The sequence below is a fragment of the Haemorhous mexicanus genome, chromosome 5 (assembly GCF_027477595.1).
Source record: "Haemorhous mexicanus isolate bHaeMex1 chromosome 5, bHaeMex1.pri, whole genome shotgun sequence".
In the NCBI taxonomy this organism is placed as follows: domain Eukaryota; kingdom Metazoa; phylum Chordata; class Aves; order Passeriformes; family Fringillidae; genus Haemorhous; species Haemorhous mexicanus.
The window spans coordinates 40,276,883-40,299,629 of NC_082345.1; the positions used below are offsets into that span (position 1 = coordinate 40,276,883).

The following is a 22,747-nucleotide window of genomic DNA, read 5'->3' on the forward strand; positions in this document are numbered from 1 at the left end:
GACACTAAGTTCTGTAACAGATATATGGACAAAAGAGTGTCTTTACCACTAGAGAAAGAAATAATGTTTTCTTACAAAGAAAATTAAAATGTTGCAAACAATTTTTTTTTCTGGATTCTTATGGAAGGGAAGGGATAATGAAGAAATAAACTCAGGCCTAATGAAATCAACAACACCATTTCTTCAACATTGAAGTGAATCATTTTATGGAAACCAAACTGTTGCCAGGAAAGTCTTTAATGGTATACTTGTACATGACATTGTGCTGAAGAATTGATGATTACATTCTGCCACATTCCGTGTTTCATTTACAAATTAGCATTGCCTTGGTTTGTCTGCACATGACAGTTAGACAGAGCTACACAATAATGCAAGCCACAGGCCAAGCTGTAAAGGGAAAACGGATGGCTCTGATAAATCAGCCATCTCGTGTAACTGGCTACAGAAAGAGCAACTGATGGCAAACCACAGTGCCAAACATATCAAATCCCTAAATATCTGTTCATTTTGCTTAAAGCATCACATACAGTGTTTAGATCACTGCGGAGGTCCTGGACAACATTTTCTATACTCCTGGTATCCTTCAGAATCTCAATGCTTTGCGTATATGGATTGAAGTACACAGAGAAGGGACGATTGATTGATTTGGCAAACTCCCTGAAAGGAAAAAAAGAAAATTAACTTTTTTGTTTGTTTGTTTTTTGGGGTTTTTTTTGTTTTTTTTTTTTTTTGTTCCCAGCCACTAAAGAAGAGAAAATTTTATTTTTTTGTCAAGGAAAATAATTTACCTCATCTTTTCTTTGGCCTCTTCAAAACTCTCTGAAACAAAGTAAACTTCCTGGAAAGTAGTGATAAGGCATTCTTGCAAACAGGTTGTCTTTGGATCGAATGTTTTCACATTGGCCTTGTCAGAGAGAGCATGCTGCAAAATACACCACAGGATCTGTTAAATGGATTTTGATAATGCTGTGTATCAGCTGCTCATAGATAAAGCTTTTATATCGCTGTCCTGTATGATTCACACTAATTGGTAGCTTGTCTTGTTTTACAGACAGCGTTTTTTCAGTTTGAACAGTCAACAGAATTTGTTATTTAAAAAGCTCTTACTATGGGAGATGGTCTTTCCCCTTAATAATAAAATAATAAAGAGGATGTTAGAAATGCGCCTGCCATGAACATATACAGATGTAAATGTTCAGATGGAAAAAGAAAAATCATCAAATAACCATTCTTGAAAAATTATCTATACAATTCCAAATATATATGTCCCCAAAATCTCATTTAACTAGCAGAATCTTCATCTTGGTGGGTAAATTGGGTCTGACTAAACCATTCATGTAATCTGTACTTTACATTTTCAAGTTAAAATCATATAGTATTTTCCTGACAGCGAAAGTGAAACTACATATCTGAAAACCCATTCAATAATGGCAATGTATAGCAAGACAATGAAATACATTACTCTTCTGCCACACAACCTGAGCAATAATGCTTCACATAGTACTGCAAAGAAAAAATAACTAAACAGATATAGATAAGTACAAAAGAGACATTGGGCAGATAAGACAAATGCTACACAGGGCAGAGATTTCTGATCAGCCTTTCTCCTTATATGACTTGCACAAGTCACTAGAAAAGAGAGGTTCAGAACTGAAAATCAGGTACTGAGACATTTTCCAGGAAAATGTTTTCTCACTCCCCTTTGAACTTGAATACTTGGGTTGGCTTTTGGATCTAACTTATCTTCTAGAGCACACATATTTTCATTCTCAGTCCTATGTTACAGAAGTATAAGGTAAGAAAGCAGAGCATATTTAGGTCACCTTTCAACCTCCTTTATTCCCCTGATATCTATAGAGAGTGAAGATGTGAATGAAGAGCATAAAGAAATGACAGGGAGGAAGCAGATCCCTGAGGTCCAAAGGTGCCTCTGATTTCTTTACTTTCCATCTGCATGGACATTCTTTATAGTGGAGTAAAGTGTTAACCTTAAGGTATTCACCACAACTTTTATCCTTGCTCTTGCTTATGCTCATTCCTAAATCCCTGTGAAAGGCTCTGAAAATATCATACTAACTCTCTCTCAACCTGAAGTCTCCAAATAGCAGGACAGAAAACTGGAACAAGAGCCTCTTCCTCCCACCTCCTCTCTCTCCAAAAATAAATACATGAAAAATTAATGCATGGAATCCTAAAATGTTGGGAAATTAACTTTCTTTAGTACATGTATCTTTTCCTTCTCACAAGGTTTGCTGTTTCTAGCCAGCCATCAGTTAAACAGGTTTGAAAACAAATACTAAAAATGGTCTCTCAACCATCATCCTCTTTTAAAAGGACTGCAGGAACAGGCTTACATTATTAGGCCCCTGCCTATATCCCTGTTGTCACTTTCTCTTTGCAGAACTATGATGTGCTTGAATGCTTATAAATTAAGGCATTAATCTCCTTCTATCAAAATGACTTTGCCTTTTTTCACTTGGAATTATAACAGATTCCCTGGGTGGGTATTTACAGATAAAAATCTCCTCTTAAGGTGCCTTTGTGCTTCCAGGTGAGACTTGGTGGCTCAAACGTCTAAAGCATAAAGTTTCAAAACTCTGAGTGGACTGAGTGAGGTTGATTGCTTGCAGGGAATGAAAATGATGATACAGGCCATGATTCTGTAGGAACAGACTACTTCTGGCTCATGGATTCTTTCCTATACTGTGAAAGGTTCAACAGAAAGGGGGACACTGTTAACTTCTCTACTTGCTAATGGCCTCTGATGGGCCAGGCCTATTCCTTGGGACTGAAGTTATCAGCATGGAGAAGGCATCCAGCCTGTGGCTCCATCATTGTGAACAACTGTTCTAGTCACTGAGCCCTAATTTTATAAAAGCAAAGAGTTCAAAGAGAAGGAAAGGCTGATGCTGTCACAGAGGATGTCCTCTGAGAAAGCCTTTCTAGTTATTCTCCTCAGATAATCCATATGAAATGACTGATTCTGGATCCCAGTTTAGTTATACATGAACAGAGCTGCTGTTTCACAAAGCAACTCTGCAGAGAGTGGAACATGAGGACTGAAGCACATGTGCATCCTGGAATCCGAGGGTAAAGTATTCAGACATGCCTTCAAAATTAGGTGACAACAGAGCAGTTATTCTTAGGATTGCAGTTTGGAAACAAAAGGTGTACATTCTGGTGAATTCCCACCCGAGACGCCTGTCTCTCCTCCAAGTTCTTTTGGCTCTTAGATCAAGCAGGAATTGTCATGGCTAAAAAAGCAATGTTTCCATCATTGCAAGTCTGGATGGTGCTTTCAAATTGCACAGCCTGGCATCTGTAACATCTGCTATTGAGTTGATATGCTGACACCAGCAATGCCAGAGTTCAACAATTGAAATGAGCCTGCAGACAAACCTTCAGAGAGACCCTAAACTATCTCATGTGGACTAGAATGGTCAAGACACTGACTCAAAGCTGACCAGAGCATTTACCAGAAACTTTACAGTGCTGTAAAATGCTGGTCCTTGACAATCTTGACATTTTGAAGTAGCTAATCTCAAAAAAAAAAAAAAAAAAAGGTCTGGTGTGTCCAAAAGCTTTCAGCTTCCAGCCTGTGTTTTTTAAATACATGTTATTCACTTATGGGTTGGTTGGACATTTAGTTCTTTAGTGAACTCAAATGAGTAAGTACCCAATATGTATTTCTCCATGAGAAACCCCTATGTTATCCACCTCCAATGAGATGTTAGGGCTAGCACTCATGGAAAATAGCTTTTGGTAAAACTGGGCATCTCACCATCTTGGGGATCTGTGATAACAGTCTCTAACAGCCCACTCATACAGACTGTACTGGTAATGCTAGTAATACTGTTGGTGAGTCTTCTTCAGTTCAAGAAATAAGAATTTGGAGTGAAACTTTGAAATGAGTCATCACTGATTCTCAGGAAAAGCAGCAGTATCAGACAGCTTAAGAAGTAGGCAATCATTTGTACTGAAAATAAGCATAACAATGAAGAAATGCCTCCACTCCCTGCCAGATGAAAGGTTAAAAGAGTGATTCAGGTGCCTAACAACAGGTGTCTAAGGCCTAGGCTCTATGATGCGTTGTACAGAGAATGGAGGATACAGCACAGGATCTAAAGAAGCCTTTTACACATTTCTGCAGTGGTAGCTGGTCAGAAATACTAGGGCATGTCAGATGGCACCAGGCACTTACACTGCACGACTGTGAATCATTTCCTAAGTGACCACTATCACTGACACAAGAAAAAAGAGTTTGGTCTTGTAATTCTTCCTTTGAGTATAAAAATGGATTGCAATAATGCAACTCAGAGCTTTTCAGGTTTGAAAAAGAAAATAAATGAAACAAAACCCAAAAAGCAAAATCTTCAGCTAGCAAGGGGAAAACTTGATATGAGTCATAAATACTGCACTGTCTGAGAAGTACAGGAGGGCAGAATAGGAACACAGGTGAGAAGCTGTGTGAGTGCCAGCACTGATTTTATCACCTTGTTTTCCCAGGGGGAGTACACAGAGTCTTGAAAAACCTGCTCTTAAATGTTTTCCTGCTTATCTACAAAATGTGTTGTGAATCTGCCAGTGTCCTGTATTACCAGAAAATTTTGTTCAATTGTGTAATTTTATAGAAATTCTACAAAAATATGGAAAATCTCTCTATTTAAAGATTCTTAAAATTAGCATCTGGGATCAGGAGTTGTTTTCTTCATCCTCTTCAGAAAACAGAGTCAAAATTTGCATTTTAATATTTTTGGTTATTAAGTCTAATGCTGGAACTTCCTAAATGATCATTAAAACAAAATAATACAATTGGATACTGTACTTGACTTAAAAAATTTATAGAGAGAGATTTTAAGTCTATGTCTCTGTTCAATATAGAAGCATACAACAGGGATGTATGACTTGAACTACAGCCAACTGAAGTTGATAGGAGACTCCTTTAATGAAAGAGTTCAAGAGAGCATCACACAAATTAAATGGATTAAAGTTTCCAAAGACATTTGAACTGCTTTTTAGAAACACTTTTAATAATTGAAATGTACATTATTTCCACCTTATCTCTAAGCCCCAAATACAAACTGTGTAATAGTGTTAGCTAGAGTAAACCTGACTATATTAGGCAGAACATTTTATAACTACTTACTGTATTATTCTATTCCCCCCAGGCTTCATTTTTAATCTTCTCATTCTCCATATTTTGTTGTCCTTTTAAATTTTTTTTACTTGATGCTTTCATAGCATGCACATAAGGAGATGCATTTTTCATTATCTGAAATTTTAGGTCTAAATACTGAGTGGGGAAAAAGATTTCAAGGGAATCCTATAGTGATAGGCTGATGCACACATTCCTCTAGCTTTTACAGTCATTTGTTACTAGAGCTGTTGACCAGATTTGTGAAGTGGAGCAGTGTAATACAGAACCAGGGATGACTGAACAAGCCATTCAGTCCTCCAAACAGCCCAAACACTGCTTGCCATTTCTGCCCTACAAAAAAACTCATTTACTTCCAGAAATTTATACCAATTATACATAAAATTGGCCAGCATTTTATTTCCTGTGCATACTGCTGCATTGAAAAGAGAGCTGATAGGGAGAGAAGTTGGAGAAAGGCTTTTCTTCTTGCTCACAAAAGCATATTAATAAAAAATGCCTGTGCAGTCTCAAGGGCACCCTCAGTAAATTTGCAGAGAACACCAATTTGGGCAGGAGCATTGTTCTGATGGAGAACAGGAAGGCTCTGCAGAGGATCTGGACAGGATGGATCAATGGACTGAGGCCAGCTGTTGAGGTTCATCAGAGCCAAGTGCCAGGTTCTGCACTTGGGGGCCATCAACCCCAAGCAGTGAAGAGTGGCTGGAAAAGGGCACATCATAAAAGGACATGAGGGTGCTGGTCAACAGCTGACCAGGAGCCAGCAGCATGCCCAAGTGGCCATGAAGGCCAATGGCATCCTGGTCTGTATCAGCAACAGTGTGGCCAGCAGGACCAGGGCAGTGACTGTCCCTCAGCACTGGTGAAGCCATACCTCAAGTCCTTGTCCAGTTTTGGGCCTCTCACTCAAAGAAAGACATTGAGGCTCTGGAGGGTGTCCAGAGAAGGGTACTGGAGCTGGGGAAGGGTCTGGAGCACAATGATGAGGAACAGCTGAGGGAACTGGGTTTGTTTAGCCTGGAGAAAAGGGAACTTAGGGGATATCTTTTCACTCTCTATAGTTACTTACAAGGAGATTGTAGCCAGGTGGGGGTTGGTCTCTTCTCCCAAGTGAAAAGTGACAGGAGAAGTGGAAATGGCTTCAAGTTGTGCCAGGGGAGGTTTAGATGGGATACCAGAAATATTTTTTCACCAAAATGGTTGCCTAACATGGGAGCAGACTGCCCAGGAAAGTGGTTGAGTTACCATCCCCGGAGGTATTTAAATGATGTGTGGATATGGCACTTGAGGGCATAAACTAATGGCATATTTAGCAGTGCTGGGTTAACACTTGGACTTGATCATCTTAGAGAACTTTTCCAACCTAAACTATTCTATGACTCTAAACTCAAGGTAGCAAAACTCAGCATTTCAAGATCTGCCTTCCTAATGGCAGGAATACATAAGCATTTGAACACCTATGGGCCACAGGCAACCCTGTCTAAAGCATGGCAGGAGTTATTTCTGAAAGGATGTCTTCACTCTGACATCTGTGAGAAGCACGAGTGTTGCACATGACAGGGACATGTCATGGCCATGCAATCTGGGTCTCTTATTCATCCCCAGTCACCACTGAAATAGCCAGCACTGTTGTCATCATTTTCAGAGCAATTGCTGCCATAAATAAGGATTTCATTTGCAATCAGGATCTCAGAAACAGTCTATTATCATGATCTCCCTTCAGGTAAAGGAAGAAATTTCCCCTCCCAATAGGTGCTAGGAGAGAAATTGCTTTCCCAATAAACAGTAGAGAGTGACAATGACTTGATGCAAGGTGCACCAAAGTCGTGGGTGCCCAGACATTGTCCTTCCCAAGCACCTCCCTAATAATATTTTGCTGACAAGAAGCACATTCATTCCAGGATTGTGGTCTAGAAATGGCTTCTCCCATGGTCATTTTATCAGAAAACTTAGTAGATTTTCGCAATTTTTTTCCTTAACTTTTACCTTCTTTTCTACCCTGGAGCACACTTCCACAGACTTTTGGAATATTTTTCACCTTATCAGTCCCTTCATGGAGACTATGTTTTGTAGTATGGTGCTGTTCTGTTCCCACAGCATACAAGTGCTTAGTTTATCAGGAACTGAAATTTCTAACTTAAGATCAGTATATGCAAGATCTGGTGAAATTTAGTATCTTATGATACTCAAGAGGTCAAATCAGATGATCTAGCAGTCCCTTCTGGCATCATATCTACAAAATATATATGTAATGTAATAGAAAAGTATATAATATTATTGACTTACTGCAAAATTATTATGATATATATCTGGCCATAACACTGTAGCAGATCAATATAGTCCATTAATGTGCAGATTATTTAGCTTTTAACATTGCTTTTCAGAAGGATTATTTTTTGTGTTTATACTCTGAGTTTGCTGCTGAGCAAAGAACCCAGATCTGGGGTCAGAAATGTGTGGTACCAAATATGCAGACTTGACAAGAATAATGCATTTGTTTATGACATTGATGGTAGAAGATTTATTATGTTCTTGACTATTCATTTCTCCTTTTTTATGCCCTTAGATTTTGTAAATGATATGGTAGGTATTTTCAGGGTCATCACCTAGCAACCTTAACTGTTAGTTTAAATAAAAGGCCTGATTCTTTACAGAATCCTGCAGAGTTTGGGGCTTAGCACTGAATGTTGCTGAGCCAAAGGAAAACAAATGGGGCATCTTCATCTCTTTTCATTCAAACAGCATTGCACTGTGGGTCTAAAATATTGACAGACAGATACAGAATGTTTCTGTGGCTGGAGTATGCACAGAACTGAGAGCAACTCTAATGCAATCAAAGAAAAAACACTAGAGAAGGTAATTTTCTTCAACATTTTTTACTACTGGAAGTATAGCAGTTTTACTAATGAGCTTCACCACGAATATTCACAGTTACAGGTAAAAAAAAACAGCAAAAAGAGACTGAGATACTTCTATTAAACTGCCAAGTAGCTCACTGAAAGCCAGCCCAGGAGGTTGGGAAGATGTGTAAACACAAATAAACAACGGATATGCTGCAAAATAATTTTCAATACTCTTCGGTATGTGCTTTCTAAGTCCAAATGTTTACCTGCAAAGCCACCAAGAGTTCATCTGGGTCTCAGAAGACAGTACTCCTCCCTCTCTTTACCATTCCCTCCCATCTTGCTAACTGAGAGATGTATTACATCCCAAAATGCTACAGCTGTGACAAAATACCTTTTGCCTATTCTCCCTGTTTTCTAGGCATTAAAAGAGGCAATAAATTATCCACTTCAACTACTCACACCATGCAAGGTTAAACATTTTCACCCTTAAAAGAATAGGGTTCTATGTATTGTAAATACATAGAACCCTATTCTTTTAAGTTTAATGTGAGTTTATATGCATTCCTTAATTTTAAAAATTATTAGTCTACTGAATCAGGACTTAATGAATGCTGTTCTTTTCATATCAATAATGAATCCACTCAAGTACACTGGATTACTTAGAACAGAATCATGTCTGATTTCTGGCACTTTTTTGTGGATATTAAAAATACGTGCTCCTCATCCAAACAAAGCTTTTAGAGCCCAAGGCACTCTTACCTGTTAGAACCCTTGAGCCTCCTTTGACAAGAAATGAAAATTCATACAGAAATCAGTTTTTTAGTTTATAGTTGCTTTGGTACTTTGGGCCTTACAAGTCCATTTCATGCTTCAAGTGCCAGCTGATATTTCAAACAAAGCTTTTAGGTCAATACTGTATTTTAAATACAAGCTTTTTATCTCAAAAATTTTAACTGTTATTTGAAAGTCAATATATTTATATCTTTTTTTTTTTTGTTAAGATTAAAATTTTACTATGCTTTAAGGGTACATACCTTTAACTCTCCAATAGAAGACAGAAGTCCTGCCCCATAAGCACGCAGTTGTCCTTCTTGCTTGCAAAGGCCAAATTCAATCGTAAAGAAATAGCACTGTAAAATATACAGATATTCAGTTCAAATAGTATAGCTGCAAACAGGCACTTCAGCAATAACAATCAGTACCACATTCACTTGCCTGTCCCACTTCTTTAGAATTACCTACTTCAAATATAATCTCAGATAATGTGTATTATTGCTGTTAAGTAATTTAAATGTCATGTTCAGCAGTAAGGAAGCTTTGCACAAACATTTGGGATTTTGTTCTTTGTCTGGGTACACAAGCAGCTCATAGGAATGGCCAGTTAGGAACAGACAAGCAAGATCATTTTTAGGTACCAAAGGTGCTGATAGTAACCTACAGAGGTTTTTGAAACCTCCAGAAATGAGATGCCTCAAAACAGAACCCTGCAAGGTAGTTAGTATGACTGTCTAGGAGTATCTGAAGATCTATAAGATGTAGTTCAGAGCACTCAGTTTTAAGCTCAGTCTGATATCACTTCAAAGTCTGAAACATACTTGAGTTGTCTTGAGTTAAACTAATTTACTTATATGTATGTGCTTAAGAGCTTTCTTGAGTTGAAGCCTTAGTCTTCACTAGATTTTATTCTGTCATAAATAAGAACGAATATGGCATTTGGCTTCTTAAATTGCAGAAAGAAAATTATATTCAGTCAAATGAATTCACTTGAAAGACAACAATTGTTTTTTAGGTCTATATTCCATCAGGTAATGTATCTGACCCGTAAAACTGATGACAAGCTGTGAAAAGAGATCTGTTTAATCAACATAACAGTACTGTATCTAACTTTGCTGTACCCACCTAACAAAGCTAAACGTTAGGAAGATCATAAGAAGCACTGACAGCCTACTGTCCACTAAATGCTAAAGTCACTTCTGCTCTTATGGTACTGAATTTTACTTGGTTTTTTTACAACACATCACACGCTTTTTTGATATTAGATCAAACAGTTGAGATTAAGATAGTAACTATTTCTACATATGAAGGTTTTAGGAAGTTGAGTTCAAAGTTATACAAAAATATTGCACATGTATTCACACATATCCCTATATATGTTTCTGCTTGTTACATCACCTGACAATTTCAGGTTTTGCACAAAGGAGCATAATTCCACTGAACCTAGAAGATTTATATGTCTTTGCAGGAGATATGAATTTTGGATAAGGAATTACCCAATAATTTTAATTTTTTTAAGTAACTTCAGAATACATCCTAATACAATGTTGGGTTTTTTTCCATTCACTTCCTCCTTAACTCCCAACTCTTCCAGACTCTTTCATATTAAATATAGAAGACCACAAATTAACAGCTCTTTTAAGTTCAACAAATCTTTAGAAATTCAGAAACTATTAATTGCTTAGCCTCATAAAAGTCTCTGTACAGCTAGTGATTCACACAGCATAGCACTATGCAGAAGGGTATAATTAAAAAAACCAATAAAAACTGATGAGCCCCATGTCTGATCCAAACCTGCTCAGTCAACTGAGAAGAAGGAACCAGTGGCAGAGACTTCAAACATCTCAAGTCTGATTCCATTACAGTAGTCAAATGCAGAGATATCCACAAAGGAAGGCGAAAGCACAACATCATCAAATAAAACAAAACAAAGAAACAAACCCCAAAAAATCAAATTTCCACCTCAGGCTTTGCTACAGACTCAGGTAAATCAAGCTGGCATAAAATTTTTCAGTACATCAGCTGATGTCACCACTTAGGAGGTAGGCAAGACAACTGGTTTCCCAAAATATTGTCTCAGGGACAAACAGCCAATAACACAAAATGACAAAGGCATCACAGAAGCAGTGAGCAAAGCTGAGAGACCTATCACAAAGAGTACAAATTTCACTTCCCTGCCTAAACATTTTGCCAGAAGAGCTATCAGTAAGCCACAGTCCTGCTTGTACACATGCTGACACAGCTAGAAACTAACTACTCAGTTTTACACTTAAATCCTACTAACATCTTTGAATTTGTCCCCTCTTCCTCAGGGTTCCATAAAGGAATCTATCACGTGGTAGTTCTTATGCTGCCAACATTAACATTCTGGCATACATACATCACGATTAGACTCCTGATAAAACACAGTGATCATGCTCATTTTCTTTTTAAAACCAACAGCAGTTAAAAGGATCTGGGGTTTGTATGTTCTAGATCTGTAAGAGATGCACTTAGTGCCCACATGTGGGGCATCTCTACTGTTGACCTTTCTTAGGCTGAGGAAGACCAAACCAATGTCATGCTGCTCCCAGGAGAAAGTCAAATGCCCACTTAGCAATCTACAGGGCCAGCAGAGGGAAGGAGGAGAAACGTTCTCCACTCCTCTGAGGATGTGCACTCTGTGGCCTGGAAAGCACAGAAGGCAGAGGAGCTAACACAGGCACTGGAGAGAGCAATCCCTGCTGTCCAAGGTGAGAACTATCCATGAGACAGGTAGGACTTGATTCCACTTCCCCCTTGATGGATAGACAGTACTTAAAGAGGGAGCTTCTTCTGCATTGGTTCAAAAATTATTATAATTGTTACTGTAATAAAAGGGAGTCATATTCATGAGCTAAGGCTTGCTGGTGAGAGCCAATCTTCACTATTTATAAGACTTGTACTCTCAGTATAACTAACTAAAATAAAACACATAAATGGCAATGTGTCTGCCTACTACTAACTTGTGATATCAAACTGCAGCATTAAGAAAAGCCTTTCAAATTAAAAGCTGATTTATAAATTTGCCACATGCAACAACTACAATTTTGTATTTAAGAGTGCCCTGCTTAGCCAAGAAAATACAAAGCTCACCCAATGCTGCCATCTTCAGATCGGTAGTCAGCAATACACGATTCCCCCCACAGGTCTGCTCACACCTGCAAAGGTGGCTCAGTGCACTAGAGTTTGCAGGCTTTGGTAAGTTGTATTCTCAAGCCTACAAACATCCAGGCATACTGATAAGGAGTTTAAATATTAACTATGAAGTGGCACTTTTTATAGACCAGACACATAGATACCCCAGTAAATGTGTCTCTGTATGGTAAACTACAGTTGTGGTAGTCTATATTACACACAGGATAAGCACACTGGAGTGGGAATGACTGAACAAAGCAGTGGCTGTTGAGATGAATGCATCTTTTGAAGCCTCGCCTGAAGATAAATTTGATTATTACACTGCTGTTACATGTAGGCTGGTGAATGCAGGCACAAACAGGGTCATCCAGGCTCTCCTGGTCTGATTTGAAATCTTGGACTTGTCTCTGGCACACTCCCTGGACTGTGGTCTCAGATATTTGGTTCCTCTACAAACGACAGCAATATCTGTACTTTACTTTCATGTCCACCTCACCTTTGGGGTGAAGTGTGCATTTGCTATAATTAAAGATAGGCTCTTGAAGTATGAAAGGTGGCTTTCCATGTTGTATAAATTCTGAAGTTCTCAAAGAGCCTTGAAGTAAAACACTGCTCTGTTAGTCAAATCAGCAAAATGAGATGAGGAATCAAAATGCCAAATGAGGGATTAGAAATAATTTTTGTACCAAGTGGCATCAATCAAGACTGTGCCAGGAGCACAAGACTGTCTTCAGTATCATTTAATTCTATTTCTCTTATTTATTCAAAAATATATGAAAGATACTTTACAGTCATGCTCACGAAACATTATCCAATGGGTTCAAAATTATTCAACAGATGCATGGAAGAAAATCCAATTAAGGGCTATAAAATACTAATATAGCAGATTTCTTCCCTCAGAGCCCTTGAATCAAAAGTCATTGGCAAGTAAAGCAGTACATCAGGAAAATACCACCGTATGGCTTTCGACATATGCTGTCCTGCAGACGTCTGCAATCGCCTGGGTCAGAGACAAGATACTGGGGTAGCTCGTCTGGCCAAGTGTATTTGTGATTTTAGGAGTCAGACCAGTTGTCCTGCTATTGATAGGAAAGATATAGAGAACATCAAGCCCTGGCAAACTCCAAACCTGGTCTCCAGGGTAAACACAGTGTCTCTTCTTTGTATCCAGATACTGCCCTGCATTATAAACTGGACTACCATACGAAAAAGAAAAAATCAGTGACAGCTATGACAGCTAACAGAAAAAATCGTTATTGGAGAGTGCTTAGATATTTTCAAAGGCAGGAAAAAAAGGTCTGATAGGCTCAATTCTCCTCACCTGTCTGGTTTCTAAGCCTTTGAAAATCCCTTCTCACACCATATCATTTTGCATTTGAGAATCTCCCTCCTGGGATCTGTGCAAAGAACTTGTGCACAGTGTTCAGTCCTAGCGTCACAGAGTCAGTAGTAGAAAATCTGACTTGTTCATAAAAAGGCCTTTCAAACCATTCCACTTTGCTTCATTTTCTTATGGTATAGCTGGAGACCGATACCTGCGTCACTTGGCAATTTTCAGCACAAAGTATAGCATGAGATTTTATCTGTTTTCTGAAAGGACCTTATGAAAATGTTGTCAGGATGAACCCTGAGAACACCAAGCATGTCAAGAGCTAATTCACTTGTGCTCCCTTGTGGCACTTGTGGCACAAGTGGGGAAGAATGAGAGATTGTGTAATTGCACAACTGCAATCCTGATACATGGGCAGAAGATTCACCACTACATGAACTGCTAACATCATGGGCCTACAGCCCCAGGCTGATGTGTAATAGCACAAACAATCACTTTATGTGCATATAAAATTAGTTGCCCTGAAGACAATACAACTATTAATATATGTAAGTACTTGAAAGACCAGCGCCAAATAAATACCCTTAAGAAAATATATTTACCTTGTTTCTGTAGGATTTCAGATTTCAAAGGATATTTGAAAGGATCACTCATTCAAATGCATGTGATATGTTCACAATATGCAGAGATTAATTCCTTTTTCTATAGGAGTCCTTTGGTATTTTTGCTCTAAAAATATTCACCTAGAGATTAAATCTCTCATGTAGTTGTAATTATCTCATAAATAAATAATTATATACCACTGAAAGACTTTTAAAAATCCCATTGTTGGAAATTAATCCAAAGAATTAATGAAATAAAAGTGTTTTCATTCCCCCTGTAAAAGGTGCTCAAATTACAAGCAACTCTCAACTCAGAAATATATGTGACTCTCATTTGTGCTTTCTTTCTTCATTCAGAGCTGGTGCAAATAAATTTTTGAATAGTTGCTTATTTTTCAATCTCAAAAACATCAATAGTCACAGAAAAAGAAAAACCAAAACACAGCTGGCATTTCACATTTGACTGAATTATTCAAAATTCAGTGTGTTGAGTAGTATCAGGAATGCTCTACTACAAGAAACAGATAGATGTAACAAAGGTAACCCAGGCAACTAGCCAATGCAGCCCAGTGCTGGAGCCCAGACCTCAAGCAATACCAGCTATTTGACAGCTATTCATGCGGGAACATTATTGAGCAGAAATGCAGGGAGATTTTTAAACAACAAATACATCTCATGATGAGCTTGTGAATAGATCAAAAGCAGAGGAGTAAAATTCGATAGCCAAGTCTCATTATTGGTGATTCACTTACCTCCAACAAAGGCAGTGACCCTATTCACAACCAACAGCATTTCTAAATAAAAAAACAAAGTTTAATTCTTCAGATTTACCTTGAAGAATTTTTTTTAGTCTGCCACTTTGAAAAGCATTTAGGCTCAGTGAAATGAGGTTTCCTTCACGGATTGCAAAGTGAATATATTTAACAATAGCCTCCTTTTTCCCCTCATCTTGCTTCTTCACATTCAGACCTTTCACTAAGGGTGAATGCTTGGAACAATCTCTTTCTAAACAATAGTTTGAGCAGAAGTGGTGCTGCTCATTAGAGCACTCTGGGATAGACACACACCAGCCTTCGCATTTCTGTTGACAGTCACAGCACACAGTACCACTACATGCAAATTCCTCTAATGCAAGGCTTGACATACTCAGAGAAAGCATGGCCTATAGGAAGCTCAGGGAGGCTTAACCCATCGTGAATATTTTGAAATTATGCTTGTTTTTCCAGGAGTTTCTGCAGAAAAACTCATAATGGCAACCAAAATAAAATTATCATCATGTATTTGTTAGGGAGCAGAAAATGTACCTACCTCAAGCAGCACAAGTAAAGAGGTAACACTATACCTCCAACATTGGGGAGCCCAGCCAAGACAAGACAATGTGTATGGCAGCTGCCAACTTTGCAGGTGCAATATGACTTCCAGAATGAGACCTGACTCCTACTAACAATTTTGTGTCTCTTGAGAGAATATTTCTGTTGTTCATTCTCACATGAAGGAGGCCCTCTTGCTGCTCTAAAGAGCAAGCAGAGAAAAAGGAGGATGAAGCACTTCTGGGATTTTTCTGCTGTTGCAAAAGTTAGTTCCCACACAGCTGAAGTCACATAATATCCCACTCCATGTTTGAATTACTTCAGAATAATGTGAACTTAGTTTTGCTCTGTGCAAAGATGGTGTCTGTCCAGCCCACTCATTTTATCTCAGTTAAAAACCCTGGAGCTCTTTGTGGGTGAGGAATCAGGAACTTACGCAGAAAATCTGGTGTTTCCTGGCAAGGCAGCAATTCCCTTTCACCAAAGCTAGTGGTCACAGAGATGGGGCAAAAAATCAATGCCCCAAAAGGCACACTTGCTCAACACTGCCAGAAAAAGAACTCCTAGTTTTTTCAACTAACAGTGCTGAAGCTTAATATGCAGCTAAGAAGATGAGATCACTGAAACTAGAAACTGCTGCTTAGATAATTGTTAAACATAAGTCATTGAAGCCCTAATGCTTTGCCCTTCCTATTTCCCCTTCCCTGTCATTTGACTCTTATCTAGAACAACTTCTAAAACCTGCAGGTTTAGGGTTTATTAATTTCATGTGGAGTTATTAAGAAAAAAATGATGTGCAATAATGAGCCATTTCCTTTCCACTTTATTTTACAGCATATAACACAAATTCACATTCAGGGCTCCCTATTTTAGCTGAAGAGAGTATTCACTCATTTCTTTTTCATGCTGTTGGTTCAAATTTCAGTCATCCAGAGATTTCACACAGCTAACATAACAGGGACAGTGAGGTTTTTTGACATGTTAGCATGGACTACACAAGATGGGGTCCTCTGAAAGGGATTTTTTTTTTTTTTTAAAGAAAAAGCTGAGCATATCACGGCTGTTCAACCACACTCTTCAGTCTATGATGCCTCATATGACACATTGGTTCATTAAGATGCTTCAAAATTCACAGGCTGCAAGAAGGAACTGTCTTTACGGCTTTTCCATTCCTATTTTACCCCTCTTTGCCCTGCTACTCTTACAGATGAGGACTTGGCACTAACACAATCTATCAAAGCAAGAATAGTCCTGATTTGCTAGGGTACAGGGGCCAGGGCTAGCACTCCACAGCGTTCTCCTCAGCCTTGTGGCTTTTGCTACAGCTTGGAGAGTATGATTCCTCCAGCAAAGAGCCAGGGACTTGAGCAATGACAGGAGGCATCACAAAAGGGAGAGAAAATTTGGAAAAAATTCACATACAAAGAGATAATTTGTCTGTCCTTTGCCTGACAGCATACTCATTTCATGGGTCAATGACCGTAGGACTGTTACCCCAAATTGTGAACTGCCTTGCTTAGAAGAATATCCAGAGAACAGACAAGAACCACCTCAGACATTTTTCTTCCCCCAGCACCCAGAGCCAGGATCTCTACAGAAACCTAGCTCAGTTCTCAGGACATATTTACCACAGTTACCTGTAGACCTCAGCCCCAGTCCAGCATTTTTTGTCCTTCTCTAAAAAGGCCATCTTCCACTCCACAGCAAGCATGCTAAGCAGGCGACTCAGAAGAGAAAGCATTAACTTGCAGCACTCCATGAAATACTCTTTAGGATGGGGAGGGAGAGTTCATCCTTTTGAAAATGCTGCAATGCTCCAAGGAAACCACAAAAGGGAAAAACTGGCAGAGGATTCTCTTGTGCTTATCCTGGAAGAAGCTTTCAACAGACTGGCTAAGTAAATCCAGAGATTATCAAGTCGCAAAGGTGAAGCAACTAATCACAGCACAGGCTACCCTCACTCTTTTTATAAGCACAGAGTTTACTGAACCACTGCCCTGTGCCAGTCCACTGTCAGAATTCATTACTCTGAGCCGTGAGGCCTCTTTAGAAACTACCCTGGAGACAGAGCCCCGGTGTCCTCCCTAACAGGCATTCCCCTGGAGAGGGCACCGGGCTCATGTGGTGCTTCACCTGATGCCATTCCCTGAAGCAGGCTGTGTCCTTGCTAATTGCCAGGCCAATTACTGCCTGTGACAGTTGTACTGCAGGGAGTGATGCAGGAGAGCCACTGAGCCTCCCGTGTCATTTTAGCCAAGGAGGGGTATGAGCTTCTGGTGTTCAGGATCACCTGCAAAACTCCTAATGTATCTACCAATGAGGGCAGGCTATATCTTCAGAAAGGGGAGCAGCCTCTTGGGGCTGAAAGAATATCAGACCTTTTTCAAGTTCTGTAACTGTGGGGGCCAAAAACATATTGAGAGAAGAGACAGGGACAACTGGCCAATAAAGTTTAAAAATTCTAATTTCAAGGGAAAAAAAGCACTATTTCTTCACAGTCATATTAATTTCAAATTTATTGCTGAAGATCAAAAAAAGAGCTAGGATTTCATTCCAAAATTACCACCATCCACACTAATTTTTGAAACATTTTTAAAAGAAAATTAAGCTATTGTATCTATTTACTGAAAACTGATTTAATAGCTGACTCGTTTTCAAACATCATGGTTTCTAACAGCAACACTGCATTTAAATTCAATGTTCTTTTAATCACATAATGCCAAGGGACTCCCAAAAGCTTTTGTTACTCTTAATGCATTAACTAGACCTGCTTTGCAAAAAAAAAAAAAAAAGCAAAAAAGATAGTAGGCATAAGCACAAAAGTGTAAGTTCTATTCATGTCAAGCTGACAGACAGATCAAAGAAGAAAAGTAGCTCAGGAAATTTTAAATATCTATTAATTTTGCTACTAAAAATATATCCAAATTGAAGATGTTTTTCACAGCCCCAAACAAAATCTTTTTCAAGTATAGTTGAGCAGTGAGGGCATATAAAATGAATCTATCACAACCACAGAGTAGTCAACTGAGTCACCACTGACTTACTTGCCAGCAGTGTGTAAATACAAAGCAAACCACATGAACGTGTATTCAGCAAGGTGGAAAAAATATACTGAGCAAATACCTGTGAGCAGAGAGGTTGTGGCTATTCACTGTATCAAAGTCAAAGGAATTTACAGGAATTTTTGGTCTGAAAGTGACTTACCAAATGTGAAGATCACTCCAAAATTGTCACTAGTGATCAGATTCCCATGGATATGCAAGAATTCTGTGCTTATTTAGGTCCTAAATTCATTGCAGATATATAGTATATATCTGTAGATAAGCTAATATGCTTATTCAAAGATGAAAAATTAATCCTATAAAGGTGTTTACATTTGAGAGATGAAAAATGTCTTGTTAAACTATAATTTTAGCTACTTTTATGTAGTCAAACTATATAATTATTACAATTACAGCCTACTGATTCAAGGTAGGGAACAAAAATCTCTAGGGAAAAAAAAAGAGTAGTACACTTAACAGGGGAAAAAAAATCATAATCTGTGAGTACCCACACTTTCCAGCATGTCTTGAAAAAGCTCTGAGCTCAAACTGCTTTATCTAGCACTATTAGTAGGTACCATCTTTGTGAATGTCTATAGAAAGTTTTCTATAAGGTACAGAATATATAAAACTTATAGCTGGCAACTGAAACCAGGTTATTCAGTCTAAACTGATGCTATGTCTGATGCAAAAGCAAATTAAGAGAATAAGACAGTGCAGGGGTTGTTCAAAGGTGCCTGAAAGGGCACCACCATGTTGAAATTCTGTTGACCTTGCACTGCAACAATTTCAGCCACAGCTGGAATCAAACCAAAACAGCCAAAACTGACAGTCACAAGGTCTTTCTCTGTAACCTTGTCTTTGGCTTCAACAATGCTTTCAGGTTTAGAGTACTTGCTTTAGCTTTCCAAAATCATCCACAAATAAAGCAAAATCCTTTATGCAATAACTTCAGAAGGCCTGCTAGCTTTAAGAAGTAGCTAACAGAATTTGTTGCATGCTGTGCCACACAAGTTTGGACAAAGGAAGAGACACAACTGCAAAATCACGTGTCCTGCAGAATCAATTCAATCCTCACAGAAACCCTCATTTCTAAATAAGATGTTTTGGAAAGCAAATGATAAAAATTAATTTTACAGCAACAAATTCTACTTTCATTTGCATGTGTACAACTCTACATCTTTTAAGAGATAGTACACATGGAAATGAGGTTAGCATTTAGCTCATGGACCTAGCTTATTGAAAGCAATGGCAAACTTGCCTCCTGGCGCTCCGTAGCAGCCGCACTGGACTTATAAATATAAAATTAAGCTATACTTGCAAAATTATTTTGGTAGATCACTCAAAAGTATCTCAATTAAAAATTTATGGGACCGTATTCCATCCAGCACTTTGATGCCATTTGATAGAAAGGTGACGACAGGCATAAGAGCCGCTTCCGAAGTTGCAGCATTAAGGAATAAAGCCCTTGGCATAGTTACGGATGCCAGAAGTATTTTGTCTTACCTCCATGCTTTAATCCGTGCATACAAAGAAAGTCTCAAACATGCTGGGTGAGATAATTAGACTGAGCATATGAGGTATGTCCACTCCTGCGGTTGTGAACATTAAGTTGGCATCTCTTCAACTCTGTACAGGTATGTATTTTAAAACTCTTTCAATACGGTACTATTTGGGTTATGCATAATAGCCACATGTATGAATGTCCTTTTGGAAGCAAAATTACTAACTGAACTACCCCAGAAAACAAAAAGAATAGTGAACAGTCTGAGGACATCAGTGAGGCAGCATCTGGAGTGCTGTGTCCAGTTTTGAGCTGCCCAGTATAAGAGATGGAGTTCCTGGAACGAGGTCAGCAAAAGGCTATGAAGATGACTGAGGGACTCAAGAGCCTCTCTCTTACGAGGAGAGACTGAGGGAGGTGGGCGTGTTCAGCCTCAAAAGGAAATGACTGATAGGGGGCCTCATCAGTGTCCATCAGTATCTGAAGGCAGGGTGTCAAGAGGAGGTTTCCAGGCTCTTGTCAGTGGTGCCCAGCAATAGGACAAGAGGCAATGGGCAGAAACTGAAGCACAGGAAGTTCCACCTGAATATGAGGAAGAACTTTACTGTGGGGGTAACCATGCACTGATACACATTGTCCAGAGAGGCCATGGAGTCTCCCTCACTGGAGACATTCAAAAACCATCTGGAACACAACTTTTTGCCATGTGATCCAGGATGACCCCTCTTGAGCAGGGAGGTTGGACCAGATGATCCATTGTGGCCCCTCCCAACCCGACCCATTCTGTGATATTTGACTCTGTGATTACACATAAGTGTTTGCTTTCTGCCTGAGTGCAGAATCTCCTGGCTTCCTTCTCCTGATGGGGTCACTGACCCCTGAAATGAGGGTTGGGTATGCAGGGTAGCAGCCATGGTTGCACAGCACAATGCAGCAGGATGCACAGATCCCTGACAAAAGGAAGCCTGGAGCTGGCCCATCCAACACCACTGTGTGTCCTAGCCAGGTAACCAGACAGCTGCATTCAGGGAGCTGCTCCTAAGGGAACCCTCCCTGCAGTCACCAAAGCTATTTTTGCACAGCACTCCTCAGCAACTCTGCTCCATGGAAAGCATGGGTAAAGCCAACTCCTCCACCTTTGTACCCACAGCACAGACATTCCCTCAGTCCTAAGCAAGACCTAGACATGGCTGAAATGAGCTGCCACGCTCTGAACTCCTTCATTTCCCCATATACCTGTGTGCTGCTGCAGGAGCGTGTCCATGTCTTGCGGACACAAATGACTTAAATAATGTATTACAGTGTGAACAATACCTACACAGAGCCCAGGATTCTCACTTTCCTTCTGCACACTGGTGAAAGCACAGGGACAGTCAGGAACAGCAGCAGCAATATATTCCAAACCTTCCCTTTATTGCTCTTTTCCCCCCTGATATTTAAACCTTTATTCCTGTAACTTATGATTGATTTGTTAGTAGGTGTTACTCAAAATGTTTGTCTTATGTGGCTTACTGGAAGCTTATGCTGGATACTTCCCTTTTTCCTGTTATGTATGTTCTATAAAAGACACATTATATTTTTTTGCTAATACATTATCAACTCTAGGTCAAAAGAGAAAACAAATATGCAAAAAATTCTATCAAAATTCATAGACTCCTTTCAACCATTCCTCAGCCTTTCTCAACTGGATCCAACACTGAATTGGAAGAGGCTTGCCACATGCATGCATTCCTAAATTCCACAATTTTTTTTCTAAGCTATTTTTCAGGCTCACTTTCATTACTACTGTAGCAGAGCAAATGTTCAGAGTGTGAGCTATTGAACTACTGGCAAGGATTACTATTGCAGAATCTGCAATTTCTTAATGAAAAAGAAGTTGCTTCTGAAAATAAACAAACGTAATTAGCAAGCCAGTGCTGTGTGAAATTTGCACCATTCTCTTGTTAACCTCTATGTCAAAATGTATTACTTGTGTGCATGAAAATTTGCATTTGCAGTTCAGTAACCTCACAGATTATGATCTAACCACTTTTGGAAACAAAATGCTACAAGAAATAAAAGCAAACCCAGTCTCTGGCTGCAATTTGTTATTTTAATAGAGCCTTTATCTTTAGCGTTTCTAACTGCTTAGGGCTTGATCTTCATAAATCACATCCTGTCTAAAATGAACTATATTATTTCTACAGTAAAGTTTCTAATTTCTTCCCTGCTCCCAATTAAGTCAAATTAGCTCTCTCTGGCATCTAGCTTCTTCATTACAGGGCTGGGCCCAAGGATACATCTTTATTAGTACTTTACAGAACAACACTGTTTCTAGTTATTTGTGAGCACAAAATTTTGTCTGCCAGGACAACATGAGATCCCTTCAAGAAGCAGATTACTGACTTGACCAACTGGGCACCCTTGCAGCAACGGGTGAGCCCTCTTTCATCTTAGCTTTGAGAGACCCAGTCTAGAGCACAAGGTGTTTCTTTCCAAGAGTAACACACCCTGTGTTGACCTACCCCTTTCTGATCACATACTGGAGGGACTCATATCCTGTACAGTGATGCAAGATGGATCCACTGATCCTTACTTTCCTTCTGCATCCAGCCTATTTCCTTCATCCCTAAGCAACCATTTGTGTCAGCTCTACAACACCAGGTCCAGTCTTCCTATCATGCAAAAGGTCCCCACTTTTACAGCAAGCACATCCAAAACTGACTTGACTCCACAGTGATACTCTTCATCAAAATTCAAGTGACTGATACATCCTTTTTCTTTTCCAGTTCTAGCTGGAAAGGATTCAGGGGAGGAATTACATTCTCAATAGCATGAGGAGTGACTAAACAAATTATTGGTTTCTGACCCAGGGAAGAGAGAACTAAGCAAGAACATGCGTTCTGTAGTGCTGATGGCATATACAAAGCCTCCAGGGATGATTTGATCATTCTCTCTTCATATTAAAAAAACTAGTAGAAATCAGGTTAAAAGCAACAAAATGAGACAGTTCACCAGACAGTGAATAGTTGAGCCATAGAGCTCATTGA

At 39.2% G+C, this 22,747-nt stretch overlaps 1 protein-coding gene across 1 annotated transcript in view; it reads right to left on the bottom strand.

The window, feature by feature from the left end:
• Positions 1-230: 230 nt before the first annotated feature.
• The window catches only part of TPH2 (tryptophan hydroxylase 2), a 50,138-nt gene continuing 27,621 nt past the window's right edge, over positions 231-22,747 (bottom strand). Inside the window, exons 9-11 of the mRNA XM_059846907.1 lie at positions 9,036-9,131; positions 789-922; positions 231-657 (exon numbers count right to left, since the gene is read on the bottom strand). Of these exons, the coding sequence (XP_059702890.1) occupies positions 483-657; positions 789-922; positions 9,036-9,131 (405 nt within the window). The 3' untranslated portion in view covers positions 231-482. The remainder of the gene's footprint in view (positions 658-788; positions 923-9,035; positions 9,132-22,747) is intronic.